At 38.5% G+C, this 13,748-nt stretch overlaps 1 protein-coding gene across 1 annotated transcript in view; it reads right to left on the bottom strand.

Annotated features, from left to right (window-relative positions):
• Window positions 1–13,748, bottom strand: part of zgc:77151 (uncharacterized protein LOC337153 homolog) — a 53,025-nt gene that overhangs the window by 13,358 nt on the left and 25,919 nt on the right. The window contains exons 4-8 of the mRNA XM_050041133.1: window positions 7,710–7,908; window positions 5,198–5,428; window positions 3,677–3,783; window positions 2,569–2,716; window positions 1,075–1,127 (exon numbers count right to left, since the gene is read on the bottom strand). Coding sequence (XP_049897090.1) covers window positions 1,075–1,127; window positions 2,569–2,716; window positions 3,677–3,783; window positions 5,198–5,428; window positions 7,710–7,908 — 738 coding nt within the window. The remainder of the gene's footprint in view (window positions 1–1,074; window positions 1,128–2,568; window positions 2,717–3,676; window positions 3,784–5,197; window positions 5,429–7,709; window positions 7,909–13,748) is intronic.

The following is a 13,748-nucleotide window of genomic DNA, read 5'->3' as shown; positions in this document are numbered from 1 at the left end:
TGCTTTTACACTTGTATGGGAGAAGAACACAGAGGGTTGATGATGGAGCTGAAGTCAGGTTTTTATTGTGAGAGCTGCTTCATTCAGGTCGTTGTTTACTTACTGGCACCTTAACTGTGGTGATATGCTGTTCAATATTCAGTCAATATGACTCAAAATGATTACTTTAAATCCAGGTTACGGGTCGGGCTGCGGGTCGTGTTTCAACAGGTCGGACCGGGTTGCAGTACTAATTGGCCTGATGGGCGGGTTTGCGGTTCGGGTGCGGGTTTGTACGTCCCTGGGTCGGGTCGGGTCGGATCTTGAAAACTGGACCCGTGCAGGACTCTGGCCTGCGTCATAGAAAATAACTCTCCATACCAACCGCAAAAAAGACGGTGTGGAATCAAGACGCTAGTTAGCACATTAACAACAAATCCCAATGTTGAAAGGAAAGGATATTTACTGTGCTCTGGCAAATAATTACACAAACAACTGCAAAACATTTCTGCTTAAGAGCTCAATACCTTAAGAAACAAGCTTACCTAATATAAAAACTTTGTTTTGATCCCACCCCCTCTTGACTTAAGCCGTTTCTTTACTTCCCTCAGTTTTGTTTCTCTTCTCATGCGGTGAGCTGAACTGCCCATCAAAAATTCTCTCACCGATGGGTACGTACGCTTACGTAAAGTATAAAAAATTTTTTTTTTTTAAATGGCTGACTGTTTTTGCCTGCTTCTATGCTTTATGCTTAGTTAGAACAGTTGCTGGTGGTAGCTTAATATTTGGTATAAACGTTTAAGAGTGGTTTCCTGGTAGAGCATGCGCCTCATGTACGAAAGCTGTGTCCTTGCCGTAGGGACTGCGTGTTTGATTCCAACCCATGGCCCTTTGCCGCACGTCCTCCACCCCTCTCTCCCCCTTTCATGCTAAAGCTGTCCTATCAAATAAAGGCAAAAGCCCCAAAAATACCTTAAAAAGCGGTTTCAATTGTCTCACGCGACTCTCCACAAGACAACCCCGACATGACAATCTGTTCCTCTACATAGAAGGTTAAATGTGCTGAGTGAAATGAAGTAACCTGAAGTGACTCACCTTCTTGTAGCCTCCAAGCCGCTTAACCACAGAGTACATGAGGAAGAGATCAACTGAGGAAAGAGAGGGCGGACATGTTCAAACTCAGCAGCACAGCAAGTGGAAACAGACGAGAAATGCAAATGTGAAACAGAGCAGATAAAAGCTGAAATAAAAACGCTCAATTTGACTGAGCAAATATGTTCTGATGAAACACGTTGAGTACTTTGAATGTGCAGGATTTTATTCTCTCCTGGTTATAAAGATACAGATGAAACGGACCCTCCTCCTGTGCTTTTTAATGTTTTCATTTGACTGCCGCTTTAATTATGATGAACCTTATCACATATTCACATGCCACAGAAGCTTCTGGCAGCCCCACAATTAATATCTTTTAGTTTCTCATAACTTTATTTAAAATACTATTAAGATCCAATGTTTCCTTAAATATAAAGTTAAATTACCTCTTCACTCAGATATAATACTTCAGAAAAACATTACATTTCTAATTGAACACTTTATGGTATTATTAAGCATAAAGCATGTTCACATTGTTATATTTAAACTAAACATTTTTAATTGATGGTGAAGCCATAAAAATAAGCATGCTGAACTTAAAATTTGACTAAATACATCTGAAAAGCAGCTAAGTGATAAGAATATAAATGTAATGCTGTGAAAAGGAGAGCTGAGAATATTGAGGTTCAAATGACGACAAATAATAGGCGACCATTTTATCATTCATGACCTCAGAGTAGAATTGAAACGTGGCGATATGATCAGATTGTATTGCAAAATGTTGTTATCTAAATTAAAGATTTTAATAAAGAAAATAAAAGAATGTGTTCAGCTGTTTCTTGTTTCTGCTGCCTCCAAATGGACAAAAAAAAATCTGTTATTGCAGGTTAGTTAAACTTTCTGTACTCTGTGAACTCACAGAGCATTCGATAGCAGAAGTAAAACATAAAGCCTGAACACACAGTCACAAGTGTGATCATGAAACCAGTCGAGCAGGAGTTCTGAGCTGCAGCCATCTGTGTCCTGACACAAAGCTGTTTTTAACAGCTGTTGTTTCCAGGGTATGGTCTTTATATTGTGCTTAATGGCAGTTTGTGTCAGGTTTCACCATTTTATTTTGCTCGTTTGTTACCTTGTGATATTAAGTGATTGGGTTTTAGGTTGTTGGTCTGCAACTGACAGCAGCTGATTGTTACACTGATTCTCGTGAACAGCATTTTTAATCTCAACAGCACAATTCTGGTTAAATAAGGTAAAAAGAAATGTCTTCTGACAGATCTAGCCAGAGGCATCATGGGAATTAAATCTGTGAACTTTCATTTCTCAAATGTCAAGAGCACACTGATTCACCTTTAAAGAACGTAAGACAGACGGACGGACAGACAGACAGACAGACAGACAGACAGACAGACAGACAGAAAGAACAAATAGAAAAGAAAGAAATACATAAAGGTCAGAAGGAGAGAAAGAAAAAAAAAGAGAAGGGTAGAGGCTCACTCTTCTTGAAGCCCAGGTTGGGGACTTTGTGGATGGGTGAGCCGAGGCGTTCCATGTAGGCAAAGAGCTGATCCAGGAACAGCTGCTCTTCAGGGTGGGGGAGCCAGCTGCCCTCACAGCCCACCTCCACGCTGCCCATCACGTTCTCCTGGGAGGGAGACATCAAGCGTTACGACAGAGACACCAAGGCAGGGAAAGGTTTAAAATCACTGTAGTCGCGTTGTTAAGTTAAAATCCTGTGAAATGTCTCAGTCTGTCAGTAAGGAGGTACTGACCACCGTTCCTTTGTTAATACAGTAATTATAGATTTCTTTTGCCATCTTACATACTTACAAAACAGTCTAAAGTCATGCTTGTGGTTGTGACACAGATAAAGATATAAGATAAATGCTAACATGCTGATGTTTAACAAGTTTTACTGTGTTAGCATGCTAACATTTGCCACTTATCACTAGAGTGCAGCAGAGGCTGACTTTATTGTGTATTTAAATGTTGTTCTGATGCATTTCTTTGCCTCTGTCTAAAAGGTGCTCTACAAATAACCGTTTAGTGGTACTCAACATGTTTTTGTTGCAATTACAAGAGTTAACACCAGTGACTCAAAGACATGTTATTAGCAGTTTTACGGTTGTTGTTGTTGTTATATCTGGGAGGTTGTTTGACGCTCTCTAAATGTAATGTCTAAAAATGGTCCTTGGCTGATCAGATCCAGTTTGGTGTTCAACTGAGGCTGTCAGTTTAAAAGGTTAACCACGCTGGGCCTCCAGGAAAAACAATTCTACTCCCCACTTTCAACAGAGCAGCTTCAAATAACCTGGTAGCAGGTGCATTTAATCTCAGCAGAATATAAACTGTTTCACACACACTTACATAAACACAGAAGATACAGCAGTCAAATTTACATAGACACCTGGAGCAGGTTACACCAACGATATGGAGCTCCATATATCATGTGAAAGGAGAGAAAAGTAAACAAACTTGGCTGTGGCTTACAACTCGTGGACGGACGTGTGTTGTTAGCAGTGGCATGGAACGCCAAGTTACAAGTGAGCTTAAGAACAGGCATAAGCCCTGTTGGTAAAAACAACCTGTGATTCAGTGAACAAACCTTCATCTTCTCAATCCAGGACTCTGATTGGCTGGAGTTAGGGGAGTCTTTGCCGTCTCGGCCTCTCCTCTTGCGAGGTCGCCCTCGAAGACTGAGAGACGGACATCCTACAGAAAAACAAAAAACAATAACATGTATAAAGAAAAAGGAGAGGTAACAAGCTCCATTTCAGAGAGCTACAAATGTCTAATAAGTCAGTTGGTTTGAGTAGTATGGAGACTAGAAAGGTGCTATACGAGTGCAGGTCCATTTACCAGCGGAGGCTGCAGCTACACACTCCTTATGTTGAAATGTAAGATGATGAAATGTGTAAAGATACGAATTCTGTCCAAAGACTCTTACTCACTACTAACACAATGTTAAAAAGGTATCATGATGGAGTCAGCATGAATACAGTAAACATCTATATACAGTATGAAACATGTTATGTGTGTCATATTATCTGAACTGTCAAACATGAGAATTCAGGTTCATAGACACAATGAAAAACAAAATATAGAAACGACACAAAAACAGATTATAAATACATTAACTTGTCAACTAACTTTTGTTTATGGTCATTTTAAGGTCGACTGCCGTTCTCCATTTTGGCAAAAACAGGAACAGTTGTATTTATGAGGTCCTAACTACACAATGAAATATAATTATTACTACAAGTTATATGTGACCTAGAAGTCAGAAACTTTTTAGACTTCTGAAACATATGTCTTCATGCCTTTTCATCTGCAAATAACTACAGAAGCGTATTGAATTCACTTGACAAATAAAAAAAATCTGTTTTATTGAGTAGTTTTTCCTGTTTTTCGTGGTAATTTTTTTCCCTGTTTTCGGGGTAATTTTGTTTCTGTTTTTCGGGGTAATTTTTTCTGTTTTTCTGAGTATTTTTTTTCTGACTTAAGAGAGCAATAGAGTCATATAGTTGGTAAGGTGCCTGCGTAAAGTCGACAAACTAATGATAACACCATCTATATGACTTAAAGACAAGAGTATCTCCCAGTGTCTCAGACCCAAAACAAAGTAAAACTGGATTAAACTAAACAAGCGGGTCATGCTTGCTTCCATTATATCGAGCTCTCAAGAAAGGAATGAAAGCGTCTGTTGTTCTATTGCTTTCTTAACTCAGAAAAAATTACTCCGAAAAACAGAAAAAATTACTCAATAAAACAGATTTTTTTTTATTTGTCAAGTGAATGCAATACGCTTCTGTAAATAACAACTCAGTGCTTACTAAACTTGTTAGCATTTGGATTGTTTATTTAATAAATATTACTCTCTAAAGTTGTGTTAAAACAAATAACCACAAATTAATTGTCAGACACAGCACTTAGAGACAGGTTAACCTGGTATTGGATGGTGGCAAATAACAAAGCTGACTTCTGTTTGTCACCTGTGCATCTACTATCCTACTAATCGCCATAAAAAGGGGGTTATTTATTATCATAATGGAGTACCTGCCTCTATAATCCAGTGTGAGTCATGCTTTGGTTTCCCCCTACCCACTGAAAACACTGAAACACTCACTGAACTGCCAGGAGAAACTGGCGCTGCTCTCCAGCGTCGGGTGATTGAAGGTGTCTCTGCAGTACATCAGCCGGGTGTTGGGCAGCACCTTGACACCTCCCAGGGCCAGCAGGTGGGGATCCTGCAGCCCCGGCCCCCTCGCTCTGTCCTGGATGCGCCTCTGCAGGGAGCGAAAGCGGCAGTACTGCGGGTAGCTGAGCACTTTGATGCCATGACAGTTTGGCAGGTCATCTAAAAAGGAAAAGACACAAGACAGACATGAAACGCCCTTCTGTGAAAAATAACATTACCATGTGTCCACCCATTACATTTTCATTACACAATTGTTGTCGCCAAAAGAGTTCACAAAAATGATATTATCGCTAAACTAATAACAATGCTCTCAGTCAACCTCATCTTTAACATTGCTTATTGCACATTTAATCTCATTTTTTGCAAAAGTTGGCAAAAGAAGAGGATGGAGAGAGAGTCTGTGACCAAAAAGAAAAAATGTGGAGAGGGAGGCAATGTGAGCTCGGAAGAGGCACTGGATTTTTTACATGATATTATCATGTGTTTATTATCAATATGATACAAGATTTCATTTTTAAATATCATGGTTGTCGCCAAAATCAATACCAGTATACTGTGACACCTTTTATTCAAACACCCTAGGTTATGATAACACACTGCTGTACATGTATATACATCACTTTGCCATACTTCCTTACTAAAATAATATGAGCAGCTGATCCCAGAGCTCTGCAGATGAACTGATTTTGTTTATTAGTCTATATTTGTCAGACTCTGTCAGACCTCAAGGGTTTATTATGCAAGATTGTCTGTTACTGTCTGTTAACACATTTGCCATTGAAAGTTAAAGTAAAAGCAAAAGCCAACCCCAGATTCACTCATTTGGCGTTTCGCCTTGTTATATTTGCATTTTTTCGGTGCTTTGTCTTTAGATGCCTGCTGCTTAGGTGGCCTGGCACCTGCCCCAACCTCACCTGAGCACTGTGGGGGTAGATGCCCTTAAATGTCCCGAACACAAAAAATTAGATAAAACATAAAAATAAAGGCAGAGAGCAGGGTCATCAGTGATGATTGAGAGGGATTACTTCTGTATCAGTCTATACTTTTTTTAACCCTGCATAGTGAATCTTTAAAGCTGTGTGTTACATTATAAAATTGGTCAGATTTTAATCAAATGTAGGCGCAAAGTAATCACAAGCAGCAAATGCCAACTACACACACACACACACACACACACACACACACACTCTCACTTCCTGCTGTAGAAAAGAAAACTGAAAGAGAAAACATCACAGCAAACTCTTCCATGTTGCTGGGAAACATGAAGTGGACTGCTTTGTTTCATTATTGTCATAAGTTGCTATGGACTGTTTTTTAAAAATGTCTCTGCTGATGGGTTTGAGAATGCTACAACAACAGCAGGATGCATTAACACAAAAGATTAGCAACCTTACATTTGACACCATTTCACTTCTTGTTTTCAATGTTTTAACACAAGACTGTAACTTCCTTGTGGCCCTTATTTACCTCAGCAGCAGAAAACAATGTGCTCAACATTCCCTCCATGTAGACCTGTTGTTACAGTCAGCATAACGTACATCTCCACTGCATTAATTCCAGTATAAAAACAGAGTTTTACTTTTTAATAGTAATACTTTCAATGGCCCTTAAGTTACCGTCAATCAAACTTGACACTTACTGCTAAGACATTTGGCAGAGACGATAGACTGTACTAAAGAAGTGGACCTAGCCTCCAGGTCTGAAAACTGAAGCCAATGCAGAGGTGTCTTAAACCTGAACTCTTTCTAACGGCCAGCAGGAGGCGACTCCACTGACTACAAAAAGAAGTCTGACTGTACACAATTCTATGAAGAAATGAGCAGACTTCTCACTTGATTTATTACCTCAATAAACATTTTCCTTCTGAGTGTGTGGCCTCAGTCGGTAGTTTTAGGTTTTCTTCAACACAGCATGATGTTCATTTTGTAAATCCTGGTTCCATTTTGAGTAAAACAGCAGCAAAGCAGGGTATGACTTAGGGCGTGGCTAAATTGTGACTGACTAGTCGCTACCAAGGAGATGTCCCGGGGTGATCAGCCAGAACCACCTCTCGTTCATTCACAGCGCAAGCCTCTCATCCAAATATGGTCACTTCTGGCTCCAAAATAAAACAAGATGGCAACAGCCAAAATGCCAAGTTTGAGGCTTCAAACGGGAGCTCACAAACCAATGGCTAGCTACAGTCTATGGTCGAGAGGCTCAAGGGACATAATCCCGCCCTTTTTAGATAGGCTTTTATTGTGAAACATCTATGGGAAGTGTTAGGTGTCTTTCATGGTAGCCTAACAACATAATAGAATTATTACAATTAATTAAACTGTTGACAATGTTGGAGAACTGGTGCCATATATATATATATATATATATGTGTAGTTTCCATTTAGCCAATCACTCTGGGCTCTCAGGGTGTGTTTGATTGGTGGGTTTCACCGTTTCTTACTCTTAGTTTTGTCTTTGACCGGCTCGCTGCTCTTGTCATTGCCGCTGTTGCCGTCGCTGCTCTGGAGGGGTTTGTGGAGGCCGTTGATCCCGCTGGGTGGCAGCTTGCTGCTACTCCAATCTGCCGGCTCTGCACACGCCCATCGCACCAGATCCTCCACCCGCACCACCATCTTCCTGGACACCGCCAGAACCTCATCCTGAAACACACAGAGAGGTTTGTTCCATCATTAGACTTCAATTTATTCAGAGGGTTCTGGATTTGTATTTTTTTTGTCGGCCAGCATGTCAAAGTTGCATTAAAAAGAAAATAAATTAACAGAATAAAAAAGAAAAACAAGAAAGTATTTTTTTTAAAAATGAATATATAAACTGTATCATGTGTTAATAATGTAAGTTAAGGGTAAAGACTGAAAATATTTGGTAGGTTTAGTTAAATTAATTTTATTATGCACATATTTTTTTATATATTATTTTTGCTTTAAAATCCCTTTAAACTTTATCACTTTACTGCCAAGCCTCTATAATACAGACGAGCGAAGAAAGAGGTTGATGAAAGAAAAATGAGTCCCCCAATTCAAATACTGTGTCTGTGTGTCCTACTACTCTTACTACTATATATATATGTTTAGTATGCAAGGAAAAGATTTGGTATGTCCCATTGCACAGCATGTCAAATGCAGTATGCCAAAAATACCAGGATGTTCTACTGCACCCAGTCGCATTTTGCAGCGTCAAAGCCAGCATGTTTTTCTGGCTAGTCTGGCCCACAATCCTCTCTACAGCGAGAGAGTCGTCACATCAAGTGAGCCACAAGACACTTGACAGCTCATTAGCAGCTCACAAAAGCCATAATGACTTTATTCAATCGATCAGTCAATCTACAATGTTTGCAGTTATAACGTAAAAGTTAAAACTGTTTGGCCTCCGTCTCTGGCGAGCTTTGTGGCTGGCATTTTCTTTAATCTCCAAGGTAACATTAACTGATCATGTTAAGATCTGCTGCGTTCCAAATTGCAATTTTCTTCTTACTTTCTCACCTTATATTTTCCCGCTACAGACTGTGACGGATATATGAGCAACAGGGGTCAAAGTTAAAGGCGTAATCTTATGACAAAGTAGTATGCATACTCCATTATACGTGGGATTTGGAATTCAGTATGCGTGTTTTTTCGCTCCTCAGTCTATAAACAGGCTAATCTGACAGGAGGACTTGCAAACACTACTCAAGGCTGTAAAAGAGCATCTCTCTGCACAGTTTCAGGTAAAAATGATTTTTTTTAAAAATGCCATTTTTAGTGGGTTACTTTTATTTACAGTGAATATTCTTCTATCAAATACTAATCAAAGGTAAAACTTTGATGTGCAAAGTACAAAGTTTTTTTGTACTGCACCACACATCAAGGTCAAGTTATTTACCTTGATGACAAGTTAAAGGCGTGCTAGTCACAAACCACAGTGTGTTGCCTGCAGCAGACACTCAACACAGCTCCAAAATGGCTACTCAGAGATCAGTAAATAGGCTGATGTGTGAAAGTACAAACAGGAACTCAGGAGTGAAACTAAACTCAAAACCACAGAGATGCTACAAAAGTAGAGAGAGATAAAAACAGACAGACTTTTAAAAGACCGCTTTCTCTCAAGGAAACTACATATGATTTAAAAATACAGAGGTTCACATAGAATTTCCATTTTTATTTATGTATTTATTGATTTATCTATGACATTTATTACTATTGAGGGATAACTGCACACAGTGCTTCAGTTGAAACAAATTTTCCTTTCATTTTTCTTTTCTTCAACCAACATCCCTCCCCGCCTCCCACCCATACCTTTCTGCCCCTACCTCGAACGTCCCTAAAAAATACAAGTTCATCACACAATGACAAAAAGAACAAAAAGAAAACAATAAAAACAAAATGGATAAATAAGTAAAAGACGGGTTAAAGTTGGAGAAGGTCTTGTAAATAATAGTGCATGAGAGTGAATAGTAATACTGTATAATTACATAATATTCCTCTCCGGTATAAGAGGGAGTGTTTGAAGGCTGTTAGAATAAGCTATCAAGCCCCTGAGAGCACATTTTATCTTCAAGTTTAAGAAAAACTATCAGGTCCTTAAGCCAGACAGAAGATGATGGGGGATTAGGGGACTTCCATTCTAGCAAAATTCTGCAATGAGCTAATAGAGATGCATTTGCCACTAAATCAGCCTGTCCTGCAGTCAGAGTACTGAGGTCCTTTAAAACCCCAAACAGTGTTGTGAGGGTTCAGTGCTGCAAATTCCATTTGTAAAATTTATGACAAGGATCCAAAAACAGAAGCCCAGAAGCTTTTGTTTTGGGACAACAACAGAACATATGAGCAAGGTCTGCAGGTGTGTTGTTACAGCGGTCACATCTATTGTCAACACTCGGGCAGATCTCTGCAAGTCTTGTCTTTCTAAAGTGGGTAGGGTGCAGGACCTTGAATTGTATAAGCCCGAGGCAAGCACAGGATGACGACGAATATATCCTCTTAATGGCTGCATCCCAGAAATCCTCTGCAAGTTCTGATCCCAATTCAGCTTCCCAAGATAGTTTTGTTTAAAAAAAGAGTATTTGTGTCCATGTCATGAGATGTTTGTGTGTTTGTGAAATAATGCCCTTTTAGTTTGGCAGGATCGCCAGACATTTGTCCCAGGGTAATTTAGGGGGTGCATGTGGAAAGGATGGGGATTGAGCTTGAACAAAGTGTCTGACTTGAAAAAACTGGAAAAGGTCACGTCTAGATAGAAAGTGTTTGTCTTTAGCTTCTGAAAGCTAATAAAATCAAGGGGTTCATAGAAGTCTCTTTCTTTCCCATATAAGGAAAGCACAGTCTGTTACAGAGGGAAGGAACAAATGATAATTTGATAGTCCAGATGTGGTTTTGAAAATAAAGTGCTGCCAAAACTGAGAGCAAATTAAAGGGTAGGGAGTACTATTGGGTTGGACGTGTGCTGAGATAGGGGTAGAGGTAGAGACAAATGTATTCAAGCCGGATGTGATGCTGATCACCAAGACATGGCCTCCAACAGATACTAATTAGTCTGGGGCACATGCATCCAAAATGTCAATCTCTGTATATTAGCTGCCCAATGGTAATACAAAAACATTAGGCAGGGCCAGACTGATCCCTCTGGAGAACTGCTCTGCCAATCCTAGGGACCGTACTGCCACGTATAAAGCCTTTATCAAAAGGCCGAAAATATTATTTGGGTATGAAGAGGGGAAGATACTCAAAGAAATTTAGGCATATTTATTTTATTTATGGTGACAATGATAGCAAGGAGAGGTACTAAAGTTTTGACTCATTTCTAAAGTGTATCTTAAATTAATATTTTGATATTCATCAGTGTGTCTCTGGGAAAATGGTTTGTAACGCTGCACGGATGAAACTTATTGCTATCACAAATCTCTTTTCACGTGAGTAAGACAAGAAAATTTAGTTTTGGCTTGTAAGCAAATAAAAGAAAAAGACAATCCATACACATGTGAAGTGGTTAGATGTGGGGCAGAAGCATTTTACAGTTACATTTGAAGTTAAATGAAACTTCTGAACACTGTGTGCGGTTTTTAATTTTTGTTTTTATCATTGTTGTTCTACAAAATACTTTAAAAAAAAAAGCACCACTTTGCTCTAGTCATGCTCCACCTGCTCAACTATCACTTCACCTTTACATGCTTATGAATGAGCGTGAACAAACAGAGCTGAACATGTGCCAACTCTCTAGAAAGAATAAAAAAAGTCTTCATTGTTTTGCTGGTGAAGTCTCGACATTTATGTGAGAACACAAAAAGAGCCTGGAGACTGAAAGAGATAAGGCTGAACCTGCTCAAATAAAGCATTACTATAAAAAGTAAATAGCTGTGTGGTTGAGAACTGATAGAAAAGGAGCTTGAAATAAAACTTGGAGTCACTTTTGCTACCCTTTTTAAATAAAGAGCTTTGATTGTCAAGATTTTTCACAGCTGACTGCACAAAAAACTTCTCAGATGGTGAATTTAGTCTTTGATAGTTCATTAAAACCCCAGTAAGTATTTGCCTTCCAGTGATGATTACATAATTTTCACAATTTAACTGTCCACCTGACTAAAAATCCACCTGACGAGTTGATGCTCTGCTTTTAAAATGTCATTTGTCTTCATTTATTTTGTATTTCTCATACAATCCATCTGTTATTATAATTAACATGCATAGAGTAAATATTAATTTTAGATTAGATTAGCCAGCAGTATGAGCGATGTAAAAATTATCTTCACGTCAGCCAGTTAAAACATTTAAGTACTGCTTATACAATACATCAGTAGCAATGATCTAATAATATTACACTGACAGGGGCCATTTTGAGTGTTTTCACTTGTAATACTTAAAGCACATTTTGTTGTAATATCTCTATATGCAGGGGACATTTTGGAAATGTGTAACTTTTACTTGTAATGGAGTATCTTTATAGTGTTGCAGTGCTACTTTAACTTCAGTTAATTATTTGAATACTTCCTCCATGACTGCATGTGATGCAACATTTAAAAACAAAACAGAAATCCATGTTGGACTCATCATTATTTCAAACAGCTGTAAATAATTTGCAGTTGTAATGCAGGTTTTCTCTCCTGCTGGGTCCGCCTTTCCTCCTTGCCATTTGCATTGAGTCTTTTTTTTTTTTTTTGTTTAAAATGTAATCTGAGCTCAAGCATAAACCAAAACAAGACAATGGGGGATATTTACTAAGGATTAAGGATCTAAACAGTCAAACGGCATGTGTCCTTATTTGCTAAAGAGCCACACCAAAGTTAAACTGCACTACAACAAATTTAAAGTGGCTTAGTTAGTATTTTAAGACATTTCAAAACACAAAAGCAGAAATTAAACATCAATGTCACTATTCTGTTTGCCTCTGTAACCTCCTGCTTTCACATTTTCCTCACTTAATGGACCATAGCAGCTTCAATCAAGTGTGATATGACTGAAGCAGACAATTAAAAACGTAAGGCGGCAGTGGTGGAAAGTAAATTTACTCAAGAAGGGTACCAAAGTAAAATTTTGGTGTATTTGTGCTTCACTTGGGCATTTTTATTTTCTGCAACTCTATACTTCTTATCCACTACAACTGGGGGAAACGCTGTATTTTTTACTCCACTCCATTTATTTGATAACTTTAGTTCCTTTGCAGATTCAAAACAATAATACAAAGTATAACCAACAACTAAATTATGATGTACACAGTTCAAAGTTATTCATTGTCAAATGAACAACAAATGCAAGACCAATGCGATCTAAATATGTATATAAAAATAAAAATGATAAACACAAGTAAAAATAAAACGAGAATCTAGGTGTAAGGATTTAAGGATGTAAAGTACAGAAAGTTAAAATGAAAAATAAAACATAACAAACATTACATATGATACAAAGTGATATAAATCAGTAGTTATATGAATAGACAAAATGTAGCAAGAATGAAATATAGTAAAATGTATATGCATAACAAGAGTGTAAAAATAATTATGTATAGGCAGAGGTGCAAACAGTTAGGCTTAAAGAAAGGTAAAGTGTATTATTATAGATTTAGATAAAACTATTGATCCCAAGGGGCAAATGCACAAGCTAGTCGGCAGATAAAGTGTACAAAGTAATAAAAAAATTAGCCCCACTTTTACCATCTTAAACATTAAAGTGACATTAAAAGATAACTTCTGTATTTTTCAACCTGGGCCCTATTTCCCCATGTGTATGTGTGCGTATGATTCATAGGTACAACTCGTTTTAAAATTGGTTCAGTATTGAGGCGGCGGATGCAGCCAGGAGCCGCGAGGTAGATATGGGGGCAAATGCGTCCCGTATAAGTTTGCGCATTAAAAGTGCTTTTTTTCGCCACTGACCGGTTCAGATCGCCAGTGCTATCTCTGTAAATAGCATACTAAGCGTTTCGAACATTGTTTATATAACATTACCTCCACTGTGTCTGTAGCTCTCTCTACTCGTGGGGCAGCCGTTTTCTTGAGGAAGAGGTGTTTCGG

The sequence above is a fragment of the Epinephelus moara genome, chromosome 3, assembly GCF_006386435.1.
Source record: "Epinephelus moara isolate mb chromosome 3, YSFRI_EMoa_1.0, whole genome shotgun sequence".
In the NCBI taxonomy this organism is placed as follows: Eukaryota; Metazoa; Chordata; class Actinopteri; order Perciformes; family Serranidae; genus Epinephelus; species Epinephelus moara.
Note: the sequence above shows the minus strand (reverse complement) of the source record. Positions and strands in the feature narration are given on the sequence as shown.